The 21597-nt window shown below is 40.8% G+C and overlaps 1 protein-coding gene across 2 annotated transcripts in view; it reads right to left on the bottom strand.

Moving 5' to 3' along the window:
• Positions 1-21597, bottom strand: part of LOC132983098 (CREB3 regulatory factor-like) — a 60959-nt gene that overhangs the window by 23625 nt on the left and 15737 nt on the right. For both annotated transcript variants that reach the window (XM_061049352.1, XM_061049348.1), the window contains 5 exons: positions 19634-19807; positions 17814-18003; positions 14381-14454; positions 12039-12167; positions 9009-11538 (listed from right to left, as the gene is read on the bottom strand). In XM_061049352.1, the coding sequence (XP_060905335.1) occupies positions 11417-11538; positions 12039-12167; positions 14381-14454; positions 17814-18003; positions 19634-19807 (689 nt within the window). In that variant the 3' untranslated portion in view covers positions 9009-11416. The remainder of the gene's footprint in view (positions 1-9008; positions 11539-12038; positions 12168-14380; positions 14455-17813; positions 18004-19633; positions 19808-21597) is intronic.

The following is a 21597-nucleotide window of genomic DNA, read 5'->3' on the forward strand; positions in this document are numbered from 1 at the left end:
GTCTGAAAAGTCAAGCCAATGAAGAGGTGCCTTAAACCTGCATTCTTTCTAAAGACCAGCAGGGGGCAGTGCCACCTTTTTAAAAAAAAGCAATGGAAGTCCATGAGAGAATGATCCCACTTCTTACTTGATTCATTACCTGAGTAAATCTGTAAATTTGTCTCTAGTATTCTTCAATAGAGCATGATTTTTATTTCTAGAAATGAATGTTCCTTCAAGTAAAACAAAGGATAGAGCAGGATATGCTTTATGATGTGGTTATTTAATTGACCCCTTATGACAAAGGAAACCTTAACAAATAGGTTGACACTTGAAGATTGCACTTAAAGAAATATTAAGGAGTGTTTTTAAAGAGAGTTTTGTTGTTGCTTACAAAGATAAGCTTATAGATTCTGTGAATTGCATATTCAAAATAATCATAAAAGAAATGACTGCCCAACTGGGCAACTTCACAAGAAGCCCTCTCGACTGAAAAATACCTCTCAAAAATGAATTGTGGAACAAGTCTCTCTGATTTGACAGACTTTATATTACAAATAAATACAGAGGATGAAAATAAATGTTGGGTTGATAGGCAAGAACCTTTTATTAATCTTTAACTCTAAACTGTAATTTAGAATGTGTCCATATAGCCAGATTAGTTTGAAACAATAACATACATTTTTATTTTTGTTAAAAAAGAAGAAATGTTTCTCTCAAGCAGCTCCACCCTCTTACCCGAACATGGTCACTTCCAGCTTAAGGCTTCTAATATACAGTTTAAAATACAGAAAATATGTAAGGTCTAAAACTGATTTGATCTCAGAGAGGACAACCTCACCACAAGATCCATTTACAGGAATCTTTGATTATACTTCAGTTTTAACACAAACATGGCCAGACATAAGAAGGTCTTAAGTATCCAGAAAAAAATATTCGGAACATTTAAAATGATCCTCTGATGGAGATTTTGTGATACTTGAGATTATTTTAAGAAGGAAAAATAGTTTCCAGAGCATATTGATGGTTTAGATTAAAGATTACGTTTAGGAGTCATCCAACACTCATTATGAAACAACATATTTTCCTCTTCTTACATCCTGAACTGTCAAGATTTGCAGATGGTTTTGGTTTCGTCCGCCCACGTTTTGGGATTTTTTTATTATCTCTAATTTGATCTGTATACTTCAAGTGAGGAGCTTGTCACACACTGACACACACACACACACTGACACACACACACACACACACACTGACACACACACACACACACACACACTGACACACACACACACACACACACACACACACACACACACACACACACACTGACACACACACACACACACACACACACACTGACACACACACACACACACACACACACACACTGACACACACACACACACACACACACACACACTGACACACACACACACACACACACACACACACACACACACACACACTGACACACACACACACACACACACACACACACACACACACACACACACACACACACACACTGACACACACACACACACACACACACACACACACACACACACACACACACACACACACACACACACACACATTTCTATCACAAGATTAAAGAGGACTGCGTCTGTCAGCTTCCAAAACCAACAATCCAGCACTCACATTCACTTCACACGGCGCTTCATGCTGGGTGTTTTGTTGAGGTGAGAAAGACAGCAACTTCTCTCTCAACTTCTCCACTTTTCTTTTTCACGCAGCTGCTTCTGTCTCTCTTTGTGCGAATAACTGAGTAACACTAGAAATGATTTTTCTGAGCTGCTACAAACTGCCTTGCCTTCAGATTTCTGCCACCACAGGGATTTTTCCACTTAGGAAGGGGCTCTGAAGAAAACGGTGCACACTGAGGTTGTGTGAATTTAATGATGTGAGAAATACTTGAGCCAGAAATACAGAACGGTTGACAAATGAAAGGAACGTAAAGTGTCTCAGTGAGGTGTTGGGCCAACACGTGCCTCAATAAGTCTGGGCACTCATTCTTAAAGTCTCTGGACTCCAATTAAGAGATGAAAAAAAAGCTTATTTTGACAGAACATTTTCATTTGAAGTTAGTGGTGGTGGAGATGGTTGTCTCAATATGTACCATATGGTGGTGAACTGGGATGAGATCTTATCATAGTGGAGAGACCACTCCCATCAGAGATACAATGTTTCTCTTTTCTTCTTTATCTTACACTCACTGAGTGTTTCTTGTTTGTTTCTGAGTCCTTTAGAGTATTGTTATTTTGCACTGTTGGTCCAAGATTCAGAAAACTCTGTATCTACCTCTATACCAACTCATTGCTTATAAATGCACAAGTAGCACATGTACACTCAAGAGCCTGAAGATACAGACATAAAGGACAATGCTTTTCAAAATGTACACATTGTCTGGGTAACATTTAAAACATGATATCATTACACTAAAATTAAGGTGAATACCACCAAGAAGACAATAAATTGCGAACCATGACCATCGTTTAGGTGTCATTTTATTGACTCGACACAATGCTTCTAGTTATGAGTCCATTCCACATCAGAGTTCAGATAGTTCTCTAAAGTCCTCTACCAGCAAGTTTGAAATGTTCCTTTTGTGTTGCGTTAAGTGTCAGTGAGATGTACCTGTTTTTCTTCCTCTTAACTGTTGGGTGGTCTACTTATTTTATATTATTTTGTATAGAACACTATTGATTGATTTTTTTTTTACATTTTTTATTGAAATGTAATTTTTTCATAATTGAAAATTGTATATAGTCTTTTTTTTCTGTGTTTGCGTGTTTCTGTTTTGCTGTGTGTACTACTTTGGGTGACCTCTTTGCATAAAGGTGGCATTAATGAAGTTGATTTAAGGGAGTCCCTGTTAGGGTAACTAAGGTGGTAACTAAGAATAACTTTGAGCGTATTTCAAGGGAGCCTGCAAGTGGATCTTTAAGCCTCCCGGTTCCCATCACTGTAGGGGTCAAGCACTAGGTTTTTGCTCTCTCAGCACTCTGTAAATACAAATCTTGTCACTAAAACAGATTTATGTGGGTGCCTGGCCCTTTAAATAGGAGGTATTGAGTGTATTTCTTGACTGCTCAGGTTGCCAGAATCTGCTGTGTCATTGCAGCCTGTAAAACCAAAACTGTTATTTCACACCAAAACTTCCAAAGAACATATCTTCAACTTCACCCCTTCAGTAGTATTGGTGTGTGTGTGTGTGTGTGTGTGTGTGTGTGTGTGTGTGTGTGTGTGTGTGTGTGTGTGTGTGTGTGTGTGTGTGTGTGTGTGTGTGTGTGTGTGTGTGTGTGTGTGTGTGTGTGTGTGTGTGTGTGTGTGTGACCTGTAGGGGGTGCTGTGCAGAATTCAAGCACCAACTGTTATCCCACAGTGGAAATGCATCACTCCGTTTTCTACACCTACCAGGTGTTGCAAGATGTGTACAAAGCAACACCTTAAATTAATCACACTGCTTAACACTGAAACTTTGCAATTAAAGTTTTTTTTTTCTTATTTAATCTCCAATTATCAGTTTTACCTTCTGCAGGAAAAAAAAAAGTCCCCAAACACTCCAAGCTGAAAAGGAACAGAGCCTCTTTTTATTTTAAAAATATACTTTAATACAACAGCTGCATATAAATATTAAAATATACATTATACAGGTGTACAATACACTCACACAAAACCAAAACCAAAAATATTAGGCTTCTATTTGTACGGCACTTCTTGTATTTTTTTTTTTGTATCGTTTTTTTGAACTATTTCTTAAAGGTTACTTACTGACGGAGTTGTACATAAAGATGTGTTAATGTGTTAACAGGTCCGAAGTATTACTGTAGTATTATGATTACTGGTTACAGAGAGACAGACGGAGAGGGGGGGGGGAGGAAACGGGGGAGAAGAGAAGTTCAGGGTTGCTGTACAATATATGACATGGCATTGTGGAATGTTTTCTAGTCTCTGGACTTTCCTTTTTTCCTCCCATCATTCAACATGTTTCCAGGTTAAAGAACCAGCGGAGATGTGATGACGCCACAGGATGTCTCTGTTGAACATCAAAGTATTCATGACATCAAGTTTGAGTCCTTTTTCACTCGCTCGCATCCACAACCGACTCATTGACATCGACAGAAACGACTGACTTTGTTTTAGTTGAAGCAGCGAGTGTCTCTCAGATGTCACTCATTGATCATTTTACATTTGAGCTGCAGATCTAAGCGTCAGTGATTAAAATCTCTGGTGTTGTAAAAACAAACAAAAAAAACTTAAAATACTGAGCATTGAAGTCACAGTGAAGGAAAAACGAGTAGACCCTTAAAAAAACATTTCCATTTTAATGTGTTTTTACAAATGAAAATAATTTGGTTTCTTTATGTAGAATATCCAAACTTTCCTTTTGTTATAGTTGTTTATTAATGCAAAACGTGGGTAAATGAAACTGTATTTTTCAGGGTGTTTTTGAAAGATCACCAGAGATTTATGTGTCATAATGACCGATGCTTAGCTCTGCAGATATAAGACATTAGGGGTATAAACTGGAGCTAGCTCAAGCCAGCATCCAACACCTCAGCTTTACAACTGATAAAACTTCATGTGGACCCGCAGGTCTTCAATGAAACCTTCTCCATCTGGAAGAGTCCCAGATGAAGGTTTCCAGGTTAGTGATAAAGCAGCATCAAGACGCACACCTTACTGTTCCACCTCCTCATCTTTCTCCTTTGCAGCTGTCGAAGTGTGAAAGGCAGAGGAGGAGAACTAAAAGGTTTTCGGGGCTAAGTGCTGTCCCCCCACCCCCACCCCCACCCCCACCAGCCTTCACTAACCCGCGGGCCCTTCGCCTTTGAAACCAGAGACGCCCGAGTGTCTCTGACAATGTGAGCACCGGAGCAGAGCGGGGACGGCCACCAGGAGGTCAGCAACGTCCCACCGGTGTAGTCTTACTGATGGGTCAATTCACCCCGCTGCTCCACAACGCCTCCATGTGGAAGGAGGAGAGGGAGGGGAGTCAACAGCCTCCCTTCTCCATACATCCTACTCAACTATTTTAGACTTTGAATGTCGTATGCGGAGCATGCCAGCTCTGGCACAGATGCAGGATTTATCTCAGGCAGCTGAAAATGTGAAACCTCTCAAGCCAATCAGGACGCCAATAACAATCAGTTCATCTATATTCTCTTAAGAGCCCATGCTGAAGGTTTCAAAGTGCAGCACATGGTTCACAACTTTTTTTTGGTAAACGTTCTTTAAGCAGAAAACTTTCCAAGTCGTTTCACATCTATTTGTGAAGTTTAAAGAAAGCATGTTGAAAATACACTTGCAGCCCAATTTTGTTCTAAAGTCTATGAAGTGTTAAACTTCAGCCTGACTTCTTTGTTTTGTATCTACAAATTTGTGAAAATTGTTTGTTGCTTAAGAAGAACACTTGTGTTCATTCTGCCTTAGTAGATCTGGAGTTAGTGTCTAAAAACATTCAAAAGGATTTTACTATATATTTTTACATCATCTGTTTGCTGATTCCCATCAGTTAGATGGAGATATGTAAACCATTCTTATGCAAGGGGAAGTTTAGCTTAGCTTAGCATAAAGACAAAAACTTTCTTGAAAGCAAAAAGAAACAGCTAGCCTGCTCTGTCCTGAAGCAGTGACCTCACGGTTTGGTTTCCAGGGAAACAGTGAACACTTAAGAAAGGTAATGTCTAAAACAAATCAAACTTTAAACATTTGAAAGATTAGGTAGGCAGCTTCGGAGAGATCAGCAGGAGTAAGCCAAATTGTGAACGTATCCCAAGGAAATGCCAAAGACGCCCACTCCTTGTCCAATATATGTAGACAAGCTTGACCTCATTTTTTGTGGAGGATGAGTCCAAACGAGACTTTGAGGAGACCAGCAGCACAGAGTTGTCATCGCTGACTGTAACTATCTTTTTCTGCCATTTTTTTGCAAAAAGCTCGCTAGCTAAGGCTTCCTCAAGGCCTGTGACAACCCCTCACAAAAATGTTCTTTACTTGCAGAATTTCATTGAATTATTGCTGACAGGATGTCAGGAAAGGTGCTTTTACAATAAATTGCCAAGTTTAAATTGGAAAAATATATATAACTTTAACTATAGTTGGATTTTGTCATGCTTGAAAAATGCCTGGCTCCAAAATGTCAGCATTTATGCTAAGCTAGGCTTATTGACTGCTTTCCTTAGTCAATTTTCTGAGAATGTTGAACTTTTGTTTCAGATACTAAATATTTTTATTAATATAAATTTAGAAGTGTATTGCATTATTGGATATTGGCAACACTGGGCCCTGTTTGATGAACACCGTATCAGAGCTAAAACCAAATGTAGATGTTCTCCCTCTAAATAAAGGGATCATTATTCACAGCCCACAGCCAGCTGCTTACTAATTTGAGTTCATTTGGCAAAAAAAAGGTTTCTTCATTTGCATTTCTATTTAACAGCAGACATTTAAGCAACTTGTTGAGCTGAATGTCTTCTGTGTTTATTTCATGTCAAGTGCTCTAAAAGTTTCAAGCTGTCACCGTTTCCTCAACAGCTAAGTTGACTCCATCTCTTTCTGTCCCCAGACGTTCTCTTCCTCTGAAAGAGCCCGGATGTACGTCAGCAGGAGACATGTTTCAGGACTGTGTATTCTCTGTCAGATGGTGACACCCAACGAGGAAGTCATTCGGATAAGAATTGCACACTTGATGCAAAGTCATCGTCCATATTAGGTCAGAGCTGGCTAAGAAGGTCATTTCTGTTTTCTTTAAATCTCAGCCGTCCTTTAGTCAACTCAGGCTGTAGAGTCCACCATGAAACAGCTACAGAGTGACCAATCAGCAGAGACATCTTTGGGTCATTTCAGCTTCCCCCCTCTCATATCTCCCCTGCTGCTTCAAGGTACTCATAAACAGAGACTTTTCGGGGAAACTGAGTCAGGAATGTGAGCAGAGACGAGCGGCCTTGCCAAAAGTGGCCACTCCCCATTAAAGCTTTACAGTTAAAGGGATATGCCATGATACAAAAGTGTCAACATGTTGTTGTTTTGAAAAAAGAGAAATAATGCTACAGTGTTGTTAGAAGCCCTTTTACGAGCTCACTAGTTGCGTACAATCCGGCATCATGTCCTGTTTGTTGTTTGGCTCAGTGTTGGGAATTCACTGCGTTACAACAGATTTCTCTTCAGTTTTTGGCTTATAGATGAATGTACACAGCAGATGGAGTTCTGAGTTACACAACAACACTCTGGAGGAAGGAGGCAAACATCAGGAAAAAACTTGTGTATTCAAAGTGGACTCTTTCTAAAACCCCAAAACCCTCGTCCTCACTCATGACAGACGGGTTGTACACAGGGATGCACCACTTAGGATCTGATATGACCATATTTTACATCTCATTTTAACTGATATATACATTTTTTCCCACCTAACTCCAGAGCCCATCACGTCTCTCCTTTAGTGAAATCAACACGTTTTAATGCAGAGACATTTTGTCAAGGCCTATAAGAGCAGATGCAAATATACAGTAAATTGCTTTTTGAGTTGTACGCATTAAATTACTAAAGAAAGAAGAAGAAACATACCCAAATGTAGGTTACATGTTTAAACACAGACGGTACAGAAGAAGTGGAGGTAGCCTCTTGAGTTTTAAAGTTGAGCCGAGAACCGTCATACACCTGCCACCTGGGGGCGACACCACCGGTTGCAAACATGATTCTGACTGTATAAGATGTATTAGAAAAAAACAATTCTTCTCTTCTAATCACTGTCAATGTTTTAGAATGAGTTTATGGTCTCAATTCCTGGATTTTGGACTTTTTTTAATACAGCATGATTTTTAATTTTGTTCCCGTTTAGAGTCAAATAGACATCGTCGAGCATTCAGTTACACTGAGAAACTCTTTGAGTCGCCCGTCATTCAAGTATGTCCATTCTTTTTTTCCAAATGTGCATCTTTTACTAGCAAGAATTATCCTCTGAGTAACTGATTAACATCGAACTAGTTTCATTCTTTATAAACTTTGCTTTTGTCCAAATATGGTCACTATGGCGACTGTCTAAATCCAAAACTCAGTTATAACAATCCTCCGTCCCTCAGACGGTGCTCTAAGGGACAGAAGAGGGACTGCTTGGAAAGTGTTTAGTTTTAGTCTGTTGTTAAAATGCGACATCTACAGGACATTTACTCTGAAAGCATATTTTACCTTCAAGGCTTCTAAACAGTGATCAGGTGGCTTTGTCAACTTCTTGTATACAGTCTATGTGTTAAGCATGCTATATTAATTTCATGTTGTATTTTGATCGTGAGTATCACCACTTTCTGTGTGCTTAATCTGAAATAAATAGCATTTGATTATTGGAATATCCACTTGCTCCTATAGTCGTAGTTTAAGTTAAAGTTCAGTTTATCGGCTTATCATACGGGCACAAATGTTAACATAGGACCAATTGCCAATGATACTGTGCATCCTTTGCTGCACATCGTTCTACAGTCCAGTGGTATGTATATTTGTTTTCAGCTGCTCCCTCTCTTTGTCTTTATTGTTGTCTAAGGGCATGAGAAGGAGGCAGCTGCCAGCGGGAGATCCTGTGACTCTGCTGGCAGCGTCGCTGCCTTCCCAAGCCTCGACAGAAAGTGGGCAGAGGGAGGGAGGAATCAATCACTTCTCCTCAGCGGCAAGAGGCTGAAGTGGATTTCTTCTACTTGCCCCAATGGAACTTATCTTGGGTCACCCTCAATTTTCTGTATCATAAAACGATCGCATGAAATCCTGAGCAGGTTTCTGTGGTGATGTTTAAAAAGCCTCAGTGACAACAAAGACGTTTGCAGCTGCATCAGGCATCTTCCCTCGCATAGCCACAGACTATCTGTCTTCAGCATCAGAGCATTTCAGCTCTGTTCTCCAGCAGCAGGACACTGAGATGAATCCTTTCCAGCTGAACTAGTTCTTTTCTTGTTTACATTACAGTTCAGTGCTCACACTACCATGAGCAACATTTCCCAGAATCAGAAGGAAACAGAAACTTATACAGGAGCAAGACAAACCTCCATACAACAGTGGTGTCCACAGCTTTGAAATGACCATGAATGAGACCTTGAGGAGGTGAAGAGTTTAAGTTTAACTGATCCTCGCCTGCTTGAAACAGGAAATGGAGTTTCCATAGGAGGGGAAGCAGCATGTTTTAGAGCAGCAGCTTTGGAACGCAGCCCAGACGGGAGCTTGTCAAGGTTGAAAAACAAAAAAAAAAGGGGGATTGCTTAGCTAACAGCCGCTCCTCTACTTCTATAATTCCCAGAGATGATGTTCACAGAAACCGGTGTTAGCTACTGTTTCCATGTATAGGTTTTAATATGAAGGAAAACATTTTGGTTGACTTTTTTGGCTTAGATTGTGAAAGAACCTAACACAGGCCTGCACTTTTTTTCCCTCTAAATTAAGTCAAGTGAGGCTAATCTTGGAGCAGTAGTCATGAGTTACATTTTAACTTGTAATAGGGTTCAAGATCAGGCATAATAACACAGGTCCCTGTGGCTTTAAGCTCCAGGCACTTCAGAAAGGCGTCATTATGCAAACAAACTGCCTATTACAAAAGTACGTGCTCACAGGCCAGAACCCAGTCAGCAGTTACTGCCTGATGCCTCTGCTCAGGTTTGCATTGCTTTTTATCTTCTCAACAACAAGTAGCACCAAACAGAGACAAACTGAGACCACCAGGCGGGCACAACAAGTCTCTCAAATAATATCTGTCTCTACACGAAGGTGCCAAGAGTCTTTTTTTTTTTTCTCTCTCTTTCAGACGATCTGAAGCCCATTGAAGGTGCTTCTTTGCTTCTTTTTTTTTTTTTTTTTTTACCACAGTGCAATTCAACGGGTCCTTGACTTGTTTTAATGTCCATTATTTAGAGACCACGGACAGATTGGTCTACAGCTTCGGCAAAGACCACAAGAACAAAGGCAGATTTCAAACTCTCACAACTGACGCTCACTGTGTGAGCTCTGGCATCGCCTCAAAAAACAAAAATCATTTAAAAATACAAACTTATTTGCTTTCTAAACCTAAAAAAGGTGTTTCTCTCTCTTTTTTTTTTTGTCATTGCAATTCAGAAAGGTGCGCTACATAATCAGGTCAGGGGGGTTGAGGAGAGGGTTCTGGGAAGGCATTGAGGACACATCCCTTTTTTTTTTTTCGTGGGTAGAAATAAAGCCACTAAAGATAAGCTGAAAGGAGCACCAGGCTGCAGAGCTAGAGGACTGAGCGAATCAGTCATCCCACGTCTGTCACACCTCTCTCAGGCCTCTCGGGGCAGTAGTGCATTAATGTGAGGGGAATTCTGCAAATGTCATCCTTGAAGGATGCACGCAGGTAAAAAACAAAAAATATTCAGTCACTTTTCCCTCAAAACAAAATGACTTGTTAATGGTTGGCAGCATTTGAAGCGAGTGAGAGGTTTTGGTGTCCGAGTGGTTCAGCAGTGTCACTTTATCTTTGGTCAGTTTGGTTTAAGGTGCAGTTTTCTCTTTCATTTTTAACTTTGCTTACATTTTGAAGGGGTGTAAAAAAAAGTTCAAGGGAAGGGGGTCGAGCAAGGGGGAGTGTATTAAAGCTCCAGGGACTTTTTTTCAACAACAAACAGGCTGTTGTTTCCATCAACAGCTGGTCTGGCATCAGGACTCCGTCAATAGTTGAATGTCACAACACTCACTGACATTTCAGATGTCGATGCAATCAGAATGGTATGCAGTGCTTCTATAGGAGCCCAGCCAAATATACATAAAAAAAACACAAAAAAAAACACACATACATATAACTGCGTCTTTGTCTTCCAGGCCTGGGCTCCTCCCACTTCCTTATTTTAGCACTTCCTCTATCCTCAAATGCCCCCTCGCCCTCGCCTCACTACAGGTCCCCTGCCGGCAACTACGACCAACTACAAAACAGTGCAATGTCTATTCATAGGCACACTGGGATACGAATACAGCACACAGAGGGAGAGAGGAACACTATACACACTCATACAGTATGTTACATGTCCAACACACACACACACACACACACACACATTCACACACACTCAAACACATACATAGACAGAACACAGAATACATAGACGTCAGCAGCAGCAGCAGCAGCAGCAGCAGCTGCAGCAGCAGCAGCTCTGGCCTGGTGGTGTTGGTGGTTTTGCTGCAGCCTGCAGAGACAGAGCGGTGAAGATCATCTGCTGTTTGAAGGGCCAGCAGGAGGAGCAGGGTGGTAATTTACTCCCATGTTGTTTAGGCTACTTCGTCCTCCTCTTTCTCCCCCTCTTCTTCTTTCCCAACATATCCACCTGCTCTTGCTCTCTCATGTGTTGTTGGTGGTGCAGGGAGGAGGGGCAGGCGCGGACGACAAAGTAGGAGAAGGTGTAGGGAGATACTTGGTTGAGGTTTAGCCCGCCACCTCGTCACCTCCCTGCGGGGGGTCTTTGCTGGTTTGCTGGTTCTGACCCCCCGCGCTGGCTGCCAGAATCCTCTGCACAAAGTCTTTGGTCCGCCCAGCGACTAAAGGTCCTGCAGTGTCATGAAAATACATTTGAACATGTGATTGAGAGAAGATAAAGAGAGAAATATCTCTCCAATAAGGGTTTCTTTTATAAAACACACATGACTATAGACACACAAACTTTACAGGATTCTTTCAGTGAATTGTAATGTTGCATTCTTTGTTTTTGTTTTTATAACTTAATTATTATTTTAGAAATAACGCTCTTCCCTCGGCCAGTGATTTGTATCAGCAGTCGAGGACACCCTGCATTGTAAATGAGAATCTACAGCCTCAGGAAAAAAAAAATTTAAATGCCAGGAACACCAATTTTTTATACTAATAATCTAAGTTTACTAACTAGATTGTTGTTTTTTTTTATTGTTAGATAAAGTAATACTAAAGTCAAACAAGTGGAGAATAAATAACATGCTAATATTAACAAGAAGCTCCTAACCCATGTTTTGAACAGATGGAAGCAGTAATGATGCAGATGATAAATAAGATTTGGAGTGTCTGTGTTTCTCACCGCTGGACTCTCGGAGGATGTCTTCCAGGCGTTGGGTCATCCCTCGCTCATCCGTGTCTTCTTCCTCGCTGCTCTCCACCCGCAGTCGGATCACCTCCTTGATCCGCAGCAGAGCGCCCAACAGGTTCTCTGTGGGAAGAAAAGCATGGAATAAAAACATGACTTTTTCTCCCAAAACAGTAAACAGAGTTATAATAATAACATTTAAAACTTCATTTTATGATTTGTGTTGGTATGAAGGATATATGACCCAACAGAATCAGTGATAAAACTAGTCTTTAGTAGCAGTCCTCAGTAGGTTTCAGAGCACTGGCCTGGCACCAAACTCCTACATGTCTGAAGCTCCCTGTTGAATCTGCCGCTTAGAATTTAAAGCTTGTTTTTAGAAGCTGCAAATTACAGTCATGGACAAAGAGAGAGAGAGAGGACAAAGAGCGAGAGAGCAATGAATGGGAGGGATGAAAAAAAGAGAGAAGAAAGAGTCAGAGGAGGGAGAGAGGAAGCTCAGTTTATGTGTGCGGCTTAGCGCCATGTGTTTTGGCTTCCCGACAGTGGGACACTTTTTTTTTTCTTATTGCCGGAGCCACAACTTAAGCCGTCGCACTGAAATACTGTGCCGGGCAGAGGAATGACTGGAATGTTGAAAATGGGATGAAAAAAAAAAAATGTTCAAAAGGAAATTGGTCGCTGTTTGAATCAAAGAGGAGGAGGAGGAGGAGGAGGAGGAGAGGGGGGAGGAGGAGGAGGAGGAGGAGGAGAGGGAGGGGGAGGAGGAGGAGGAGGAGAGGGGGGAGGAGGAGGAGGAGGAGAGGGAGGGGGAGGAGGAGGAGGAGGAGGAGGAGAGGGAGGGGAGTAGGAGGAGGAGGAGAGGGAGGAGGAGGAGAGGGAGGGGAGTAGAAGGAGGAGGAGGAGGAGAGGGAGGAGGAGGAGGGTGGTGGCGGGACAGAGCTGAAAGATTTGGCAGAGAAAAGGTGTTGATTATCTGGAACGAGGTGAAGTCACCCTTTTCAGACTTATGTGTTCCCTGCAATCTTTTGATATTCAGCGTTCTTCAATAGAGCATCTTTAAAATGATGTTGAAAATATGGTTTCTCAGCTCTGTTTTTGCTTCATTTACATTTCATCTTCTGCATTAGAAATAAGAACCACAGCAGAAATGAGCGATTAGGTTCTGATGGGAGTTTAGCTTTAATGATTGTATGAGTGTAAAAATAAAAAAGAATCACTCAAGTACATTGAACATTATTTAGACTTCCACTTCTAAATCTAAGGTGATGACAATAGGGTGGTTGTTGGTTTATAATTTCTAATAAATGTGAATAATTATTTTAAAGAAAATCATTTTTAGAAAAACATTGTTCCACTTCACCTCCGCTGCTACAACTCCAACCTTGGGGGAACACTGCAGTCACAGTATTTTAAACACATTGTCTCTCCCAAATCCCAAATAACTCCAAACAGCAAAAGTGATTATTTTTCACACGAAGTCTTTCTCAATCATATTTGAATGTGTCCCTCTTCCTCAGTCATCGCTGCTAGCTAATGTGACGTCTGACTCTCTGATAAGCTGAATAGTGTGAATGCATGGCCCGAGTATCGAGGAGTCTATCTGAGACATCAAAGGTTTGTGTGCTGAGTGTGTAGATGTACGGTACGAGCACATTAGATCATGTCTTTTTAAACACAGTTTTCAGGCTGACTTTGGTATGTGCTTTTTTTTTTTTTTTGCACATAATCAAATTACAATTTGATTATCAGCACATGTAGAGACACTTTTTAGCCATGATAGGTTAGAACTAGAAATGATAGGTTACGAGATTGGGTGTGAAGCATGACAGTTCTGAGAATGTTGATAAGATGTGTAAGACTACATAATATCACTCTTAGATTGGTTATATGAATTAGAAGGTAATGATTATTAAAGTATGGGTAATTGTTTTTGATGTTAGAGTAGATGAAGTAGATGATTTTTATGACGTGTGCTGCTGCCTTCTTGGCCAGGTCACCCTTGTTAAAGAGATCCTGATCTCAATGGGTTATTTATCTGGTTAAATAAAGGTTAAATAAAAAAAATAAAAAAAATGAAGTATGGACATTGACTGGAAAGCTAAAGCGTGATTTGTGAATTGTCATTGTCACAAACTTAACACCAACAAATATTCATAAAAGTCGCAGCTTGTATTTGAAGTCAGACACTGCATCTTTAAGTTTATTGATTTCAATCTAAACCAGTTTTTAAATAAAGGCCAGATGTCTGAATCAGCGGGAGAGATGTTATTCTTCAGTTGGAGTAAAGAGATAAGAAATCCTCCAAACAGGACTCAGACATGTGCAGTACTGACCGTATTCCTGGTTGAGCCCCCACAGCTTGATCTTGTTGGCTTCATGCTGGGCCTTCTTCTTCAGCCTGCAGGCCCTGAAACAGAGATAGAGAAAGCTCCGTCATTCTTCTGTAAGAGGAAACTCTCTTCTCGTATTCCTCCTCTCTATGTTATCCTATTTCTGTTCCCGCACGTTCACACTGAGAGATGCTGGAGAACGATGAGTGGAGGATGTCTTTCTGGAAGGCTCCCGTCATCTATCGCCTTTTTCAGTAACCATTGGACTCCATGACTCTGAAGAGAAACAGCTGCTTGTGTTTCAGCGTTTTGGAGTTTTAAAAAACGACAGCAGGGAATGAATCAATCAATGCATGTTAAGTATTAATGCGTCTCGTGGGTACTTTTCTCTTTAGCCTGCAGAGAGTTTCTATTTTCTTGCGGCTGTGAGTCAGCTGAAGGAAACTTGAGGAAACAACACACCTGCAGACCAGCAGTGTTTGACTTCTTTGTTTCTCGGCATGTTGAAAAGTTGCCTCTCAGCCTTGGATTATCTCATACACACAGTCCTTGCTGGTTTAGGAAGGATTTACCAACCAATCAACAATAAAATGTTTTATGTTCTACCTTCTTTCCCTCAATTTCCCAAATCAATGTAGAGGTTTAGAAAAAAGCGCCCGCTCTCGATGCAGAACCAAAAATAGCCTAAAAGGAGTTGTGATGGATCACCTAAACCAAGCATTGATTTAATTGTCGTGCTGAAGGAGAGAAAAACAATGGCTTCCAGCAGGGCAGGATAAACATATTCACCAATTCAGGATTTGAAAACGGCTGCTGTTTGTTGTCTTTAGGATTTTCACAGGTGTCCCTTCTACCGCTTGCTTAACTCAAACCTAACAACCAATCACATGCTGAGAGCTAAATGTGTCTTAAGGGAAAGGATGAGTCAGAATGAGCACAGCAGTGTCACTGTCATGTTGCACAGGGACATCATTAAAGAGGCTATTTAAAGCGTCAGCTGGGAGGTCGCTGACAGACGACTGAATTCATTCAGTTTAAAGGTTAAGAAAAAGTCAAACATTTTGCTTTGGACAAGAGTTTAGACCGACAGGTGGGGAAATCACTGACACCTATTCGTACTTTCAATAACAATCATATTTCTGCCAACATCAAGTCCCCTCTTGTGACTGACTCGAAACCATACTGAGTTTCTTCTGTGGAACATTTCATACCAAAGCAGAGCAGGATATTAAATATTTAGATAATATGTCAAAGCTGATAGAAATATTTTTACATTTTTGTCAAGACTGTTGGTAATCAGACATTAAAAAAAAACACAAAGTAATGTCTATATTTCAGCCTCTAATGCAAATGTGTAGATCATGGAAATTCCATTAAGTAATTACCCGGCCCCTTGGGACGCACTCTCACTAGGCAATCTGTACCCTGCCCAAGCACGTTCGACCAACAGAGTCCAGTTTGTTTAAATAGTACGAGTGCTCCGTACCATGCTCAAGCACAGTACACTCCCACGGCCCTGGCACTGTTGGAACTGATGTGACTGAACGTGTGCAGTCACTGTTGGTCAGAAGAAAAAAAAAGTTCCAGTGCACAAGTTAAGTGCTAATTTAAGTCCTAAAGATGTTTTATTGTTATTTTTAATGCACAATATACTTTTAAATTCCCATCTGTGTATTTTGCAGAGGCTTTATTCCACAGCATGGAAAAAGCCTCGGAAGGATCAAAGGAAAGAAAGAGCATGTTGTGGTCGCTATTATTCTTGGAAGAGGAGTGGTAGTTTAGAGGTTATTTGTGGGTTTTCAAGCTTCTTTTGAAGATGCAGAGATATTTAACTCTTGGACCATCAAGGGACCACGCAGGAGAAGTGTTCAATACCGCTAACATATATTGTACAACATTCGCTGTTAGAGACGACTTTAATTTGACGTGGAGAGGCCGGAAAACGGCGCGGCTTTTGGAGCCATTTATCATCTTCATCTTCATCTAAATGCTTTGGAAAAAAAAACACTGTTTAGTTTAATTGGTGGCTGATTAAATCTTAAGATTTTCCTTCTGCATTTAAACTTAAAGCTAAGCTAAAATATGTTTAAGTATGTTTTTTTGTACAGCACACACAGACACTATCTGATATCCCCTCTCCTGATATAACTCCCAGTAAAAATGTTTTTTTTTTTTTTTAAAGGTTGTCTAGTCACATGGACAGGAAATCTTCCCCTATCTAACTGCTCTTCGTCAGAATATTCAGGCAAATCCTCTTCCTCCACATCACCTGAGCGCCCTGGGTCGATTGTTTTTTAACGAGATTGAGAAAGGAATGAGAGCGACTGGAGGCGCTACGATAATCCCGCTGCTAACTGTGACCTCTTCTCAGGCGGCCACAAGTGTGACCGAACAAAAAAGATGTGACTCTTTGCAGCTGAAATTCCTGCATATTAAATGAAACCATGAACTCAGTCACATTACAGGAGGAGGAAAAGTACACCATACTTTCCTTCTATTTAATAACCTCCTCCCTCTAAAACGTCCGTCTAATGTTTGTGTCATGTTTCATATATTTGGAATAATAAGATATACAGAGTCCCCCTCCTCTTTACATCCAATGTAATAATGTCCTTTCCTCCAACTTTTTCTCCCTCTTGCACGGATGAACTCTGTATGACCCTCCTCATCCAACTCCTCGTCTGCCTCCTAAATCCTGCCCTGATTTCCTCCTATTCAGCCTTTCATCCTGCTCCATCCATCTCATCTCCTTTCTCGTTTCCTTTCATTTATCCTTCATTTTTTCCAGCACACTCATCTTTAAAAGGTAAACTAATTTTAAAAAAGAAGAAGAAGCAATAAACCCTAAAACACACTCGTGACCTACATTTTAAGAATCGTCTGTGTGTTGTATTTCATCCGAAGGGATATCTGTTGGGCAGCTTTGGATGTAAATTGAAGATAAAAGCTTATTTGTGGCAGGTTTCTCAGAGGCTGGGACTTTAAAGGTCATCTTCAGAAGGGTACACTGTTCCACTGTGGTTACAGTGGTTCCACTGAGAGGAAGAGTTGAAATGAGATGCTTCCAAACACTCTCACAGAAAAATGTGAGACATTGGATTTAAGAGCGTTTTCCCTTACTTCAGACCAACCATGCTTCAAATTCAAGATGAATAGTACTCTATGTATTGGAGCCTCTCTGTAACCTCCTCGAAGGTCAACTTTTTAAAAGCATCACACACAGTACTTGTCAAGTGATCTAAACAAGGCTAAAGACTGAAGATTCAAACCCATAGAGCCCTGCAGGATTTGATTCTACTATACAACACTTGATGCAATGCAAACAAAAAAAAACCTCGAAATGCCCACTCATGCCTCATGCAATCGATAAAGGAAGCCTCCGAGGCGCTGGCTTCGTGAAGAAGACGTAGGAGGACAGTAAAGTGGAGTCGGGTACCTGGAGGCCAGCTTGTTCTTCTCCTTACGGGATCGAGCTCGGGCCATGGCGGGCAGGTCGTTGACTGGACCCATGCCGTCGATGGCAGCGTTGAGCTTCTGCAGCTGCTCACCGATGTTGTGAAGCTTCTGCGGGTTCGGTGTCAAGTCGCTGGCGTCCGTCTTTCGAGCTTTGCGGCGTCCTTTTTTGCCTGGAACAAGGACAACAGAAAAAATATAGAAACTCCAATAGTCCCATCAGTGCTCTCTGTAAATATTCTGCTGTGCAGGGAAACACTGTTTGGACCAATCAGCTTTGTTTAACACAGGCATTGTAGTATTTCTAAATCTGGTGCCTTGCGTTTTTAATAAAAGGAACAACATTATTGGAACTGCTAGTGTTGAGTGCTTCCCCCTGACGCTCCAAAATTGTTAATGCTGTAACATATTCTTGTAATGCAAAGTGTTTTTCTTATACCACAGACAGGCTCGGTTTCCTTTCTCAGTTTCTAATCATAACAATACAGTAAGGAGAAGAGGTGCAACAGATCACAGTTGATCCGTGATCTGTTTGGCTCACCCCCCCACCACAACATGTGATCAGCAGACTGATGGGATAAATGTTACTGCTGCTTGATCCCTGTTCAGAGTGTTGGCGAACAGCAAGCAGTGTTTGAGGACTGAGTGAAGGGACATAGGAGATCCTCAGTGCAAATAGGAAGACAATTCAGTTTGTCAAAATGTTGATCATCTTGTTTTTGTTGTGCTGTTATGTGTTAAGAAAAAACTATGAAGAACTGAAGTCATCATTTAAAAGCCCAAAGTGACACAGTGTTCAGACGAACACAGTGATAGAGCCAGCAGTGAGCAAGCATATCCTTGTTCTGTCAGGCTGAGTTACAGTGTTTGTCAATGGAGTCTGGTGTATTTGAACAGAGTGATGTATAGGCTGTCTGTGGTTAAAAAAAACCCCAAAAAACCATTTGTCTTAACACAAAACTGTTTCAGTCTTGGAAGCAATGCTTTTAATTTAGTCAAAAAACATCCTGAACCGGTGAGCACAAAAACAAGAATGCTTAGTGAACGCACTTCAAGCCAGAGCATTTTTCAAACAGGTATTACATTACATCCATTACAGCTTGTTTAAGTAAGCTGGCTCACGTCATCTGCTGGGTCATTTCCTAGACTTTTGAGCCTGTACGTCAAAACATGCCAAAACATGCCAAAATAAAGCCTGGGTTTAAAATTCTTGCCAAGGTCCCCAAACATAAACCACGATTTGTCATCAAGAAATGTTTGTAAATAGATGAAAGAGACGTCTGGTATATCCTTGTATTTTGGTGAAATCGTGCAGCCACAACAATGCCATCCAAAAAGTTTAATGCATCAATGAAATGTTAGAATAATCCGTTTCAGAGTGCGCAAGTATGTCAAGCGTTCATTTATGAGGAAGCAGCTGTGTGATGCTGGTGTGTTGTACAATATTGTTGTTCTGTTTTCTGCAACACTGCTGCAAAGCTACTGTTGTGCCTGACGTCAGATTCACTTATCAAGAAAGTGAGTTTGACATGAAAGTTGTATGTAGGGCAGATGCCGGAGGGTCGCGATGTGTGTCACATGACAGAAAATAAATGGGACACTTCAGCTTCTTTGTATCGTTTCAATGACTTCTGATGCTTCGCCAACCAGCAGATCTTTAGACTTTGAATTCCAGCTCCACCTCTTTCTGTTTAAAGGTGACAATACCTTTTCATCTATCTTTCTGATTACATGTTTTTACAACCATAGACAATAAAGTCATGTTTAATCACTAAGACAGTGATAAAGCAGTAGTCCTCTCACCCTCTCTGCGGTACAGGGTGCTGGGCAGAGTGCTCGAGCTCCAGGACAGAGACCAGTGCACGTCTCCGCCCAGTTTCTTCTTCGTGACCGACTCTCGAGCACGCCTATACTCCCAGAAACATCGACGCTTCGACGGGCGCTCGCCTGACTGCCTCACCGGCTCGGCCTCCGCCTCTGCAGGGAAACAAATCCACACACCATGCAGCAGAATCTTTAGTTTGAGAACTAATGCAAGTAAAGTGAAGACAATGCTTTTTGTGTCAAACATAAACATGCAAGTCATTGGAAGCTTTCTTTCCACAACTTCAGTGCAGTGGACCAAATTTTAATGATGAGAAGATTGCTGATAAAAGATGTTTACACTCTGAGAACAACAAAGGGAAAAAATGCTACATGATCGTGCATATACTGCTACATTACAACACAAATGCATTACAACAGATCAGTTTATATAAATGTGCAAAAGATGCACAGACGACAAAAGCAAATATTAAATGGATGATGAGTTCATTGGGGTCACGCAGTAAAAGGCTGCACAGAAAGGCAACCACTGGAGGATACTTTTTTAATAGCAAACAGTAGACAGTAGACAGTGACAAGGTCAAACAGATAACAGAGTTCATTTGTCATTTTTTATTTTGTTATAAATAAAAATACATAAATGATACATCTTGGATGCAGAGAAAGATTTCCTAATGCATTGCAGGGTCATTCAATTATTAAAATTCTACACTTTATAGATTTTTAAATATTGAATGCACTTGCAGTTTGAATTGAGCATCTGTATTATCTGTGAAAATAATATTGAGTTGTGATATTTGCAGATACTTAAATGAAAGGACTCGCCCTGGGGTGGGCTTCAGATACAATAATCCTTACAAACCATCAAAATATGATTTACACCAGTGATTCTCAACTGGTGGGTCACAGATCTGTTTTCAGTGGGTCGCAAAGCATGTGCCTGGAAGAAAACCTGGTCTCAAGCAGTTTGTCAAGCACTTTTTTAAACATGTTTGCTGTGTTCAGTTTATTGCTCCTGATGTTTTGCATCGTCTGAAGAAAAAAAAAAACATTTGACGGGAGCTGCAAACTGCAAAAACTGTACAATTTTACATTAAATGAATCAAATCGGTTGACAAATATCAGACATTTGGGTCATGATTTTCAGGAAGGTGTTGGTGATGGGTCCTGATGCTAGACGAGTTGAGAACCACTGATCTACACAACGATTTAAATGTGGAGCCAGAAAAAGGTGGAGTTACAGGGTGTTGGGCAGGAAAGTGTTTGAAGGTAAGACAAGAAAAAAAATGCATCAAAAATGTCTAGAAAAGTACTGAGGGTGAAGAACATTAAAATAATTCCTTCTCTGTGAATGTCTTCTTCAAGTTCCACGCTGATCTATTAAATAGTGGTTGAGATATTTCTGTCTTCTGTCAGCCCACAAGAGATACATCACTCGGGCGAAAGTCGACCACAGAAAGTATTTACTGTCAGCAGTCTGAAAATGACTATTTCTCTTCTGCTCTGTTTCTCTTATCATGTCTGATCTTATCGTCTGTTTCCGTTTCAATGCGACGCGCACTGCACTCAAACACAAATCACTACATGGAGAGGAGCGAGCCGCTGAGCCGTCAAAGAGTGTGTTTCAACTCTGACTGACCTGTGATGAAAACACATTTCATAACATCTCGCTCATATTCCAGAGATTACAGTTTCTCACTCTGATGAAACTTTCAGTTTCATCAGCAACTAATGCTTTGAACGCAAGCCAAGAACTGACATGGATAAAAGAGACTGTTTCAGTCATAATGTCTTCATAACACAAATGAATAGTGTCCTTTTTCTTGAGATGACAAAGTTGGCCCCACTCTAGAGGTTCAATGATTTTTTTCTGTAACCCTGAGAAAGTATTAGACTGATTCCTGGAGTTGAGGGAGTGATTTCGATTCCTTCAAAAAAATCTT

Source organism: Labrus mixtus, chromosome 2 (genome assembly GCF_963584025.1).
Source record: "Labrus mixtus chromosome 2, fLabMix1.1, whole genome shotgun sequence".
Taxonomy (NCBI): domain Eukaryota; kingdom Metazoa; phylum Chordata; class Actinopteri; order Labriformes; family Labridae; genus Labrus; species Labrus mixtus.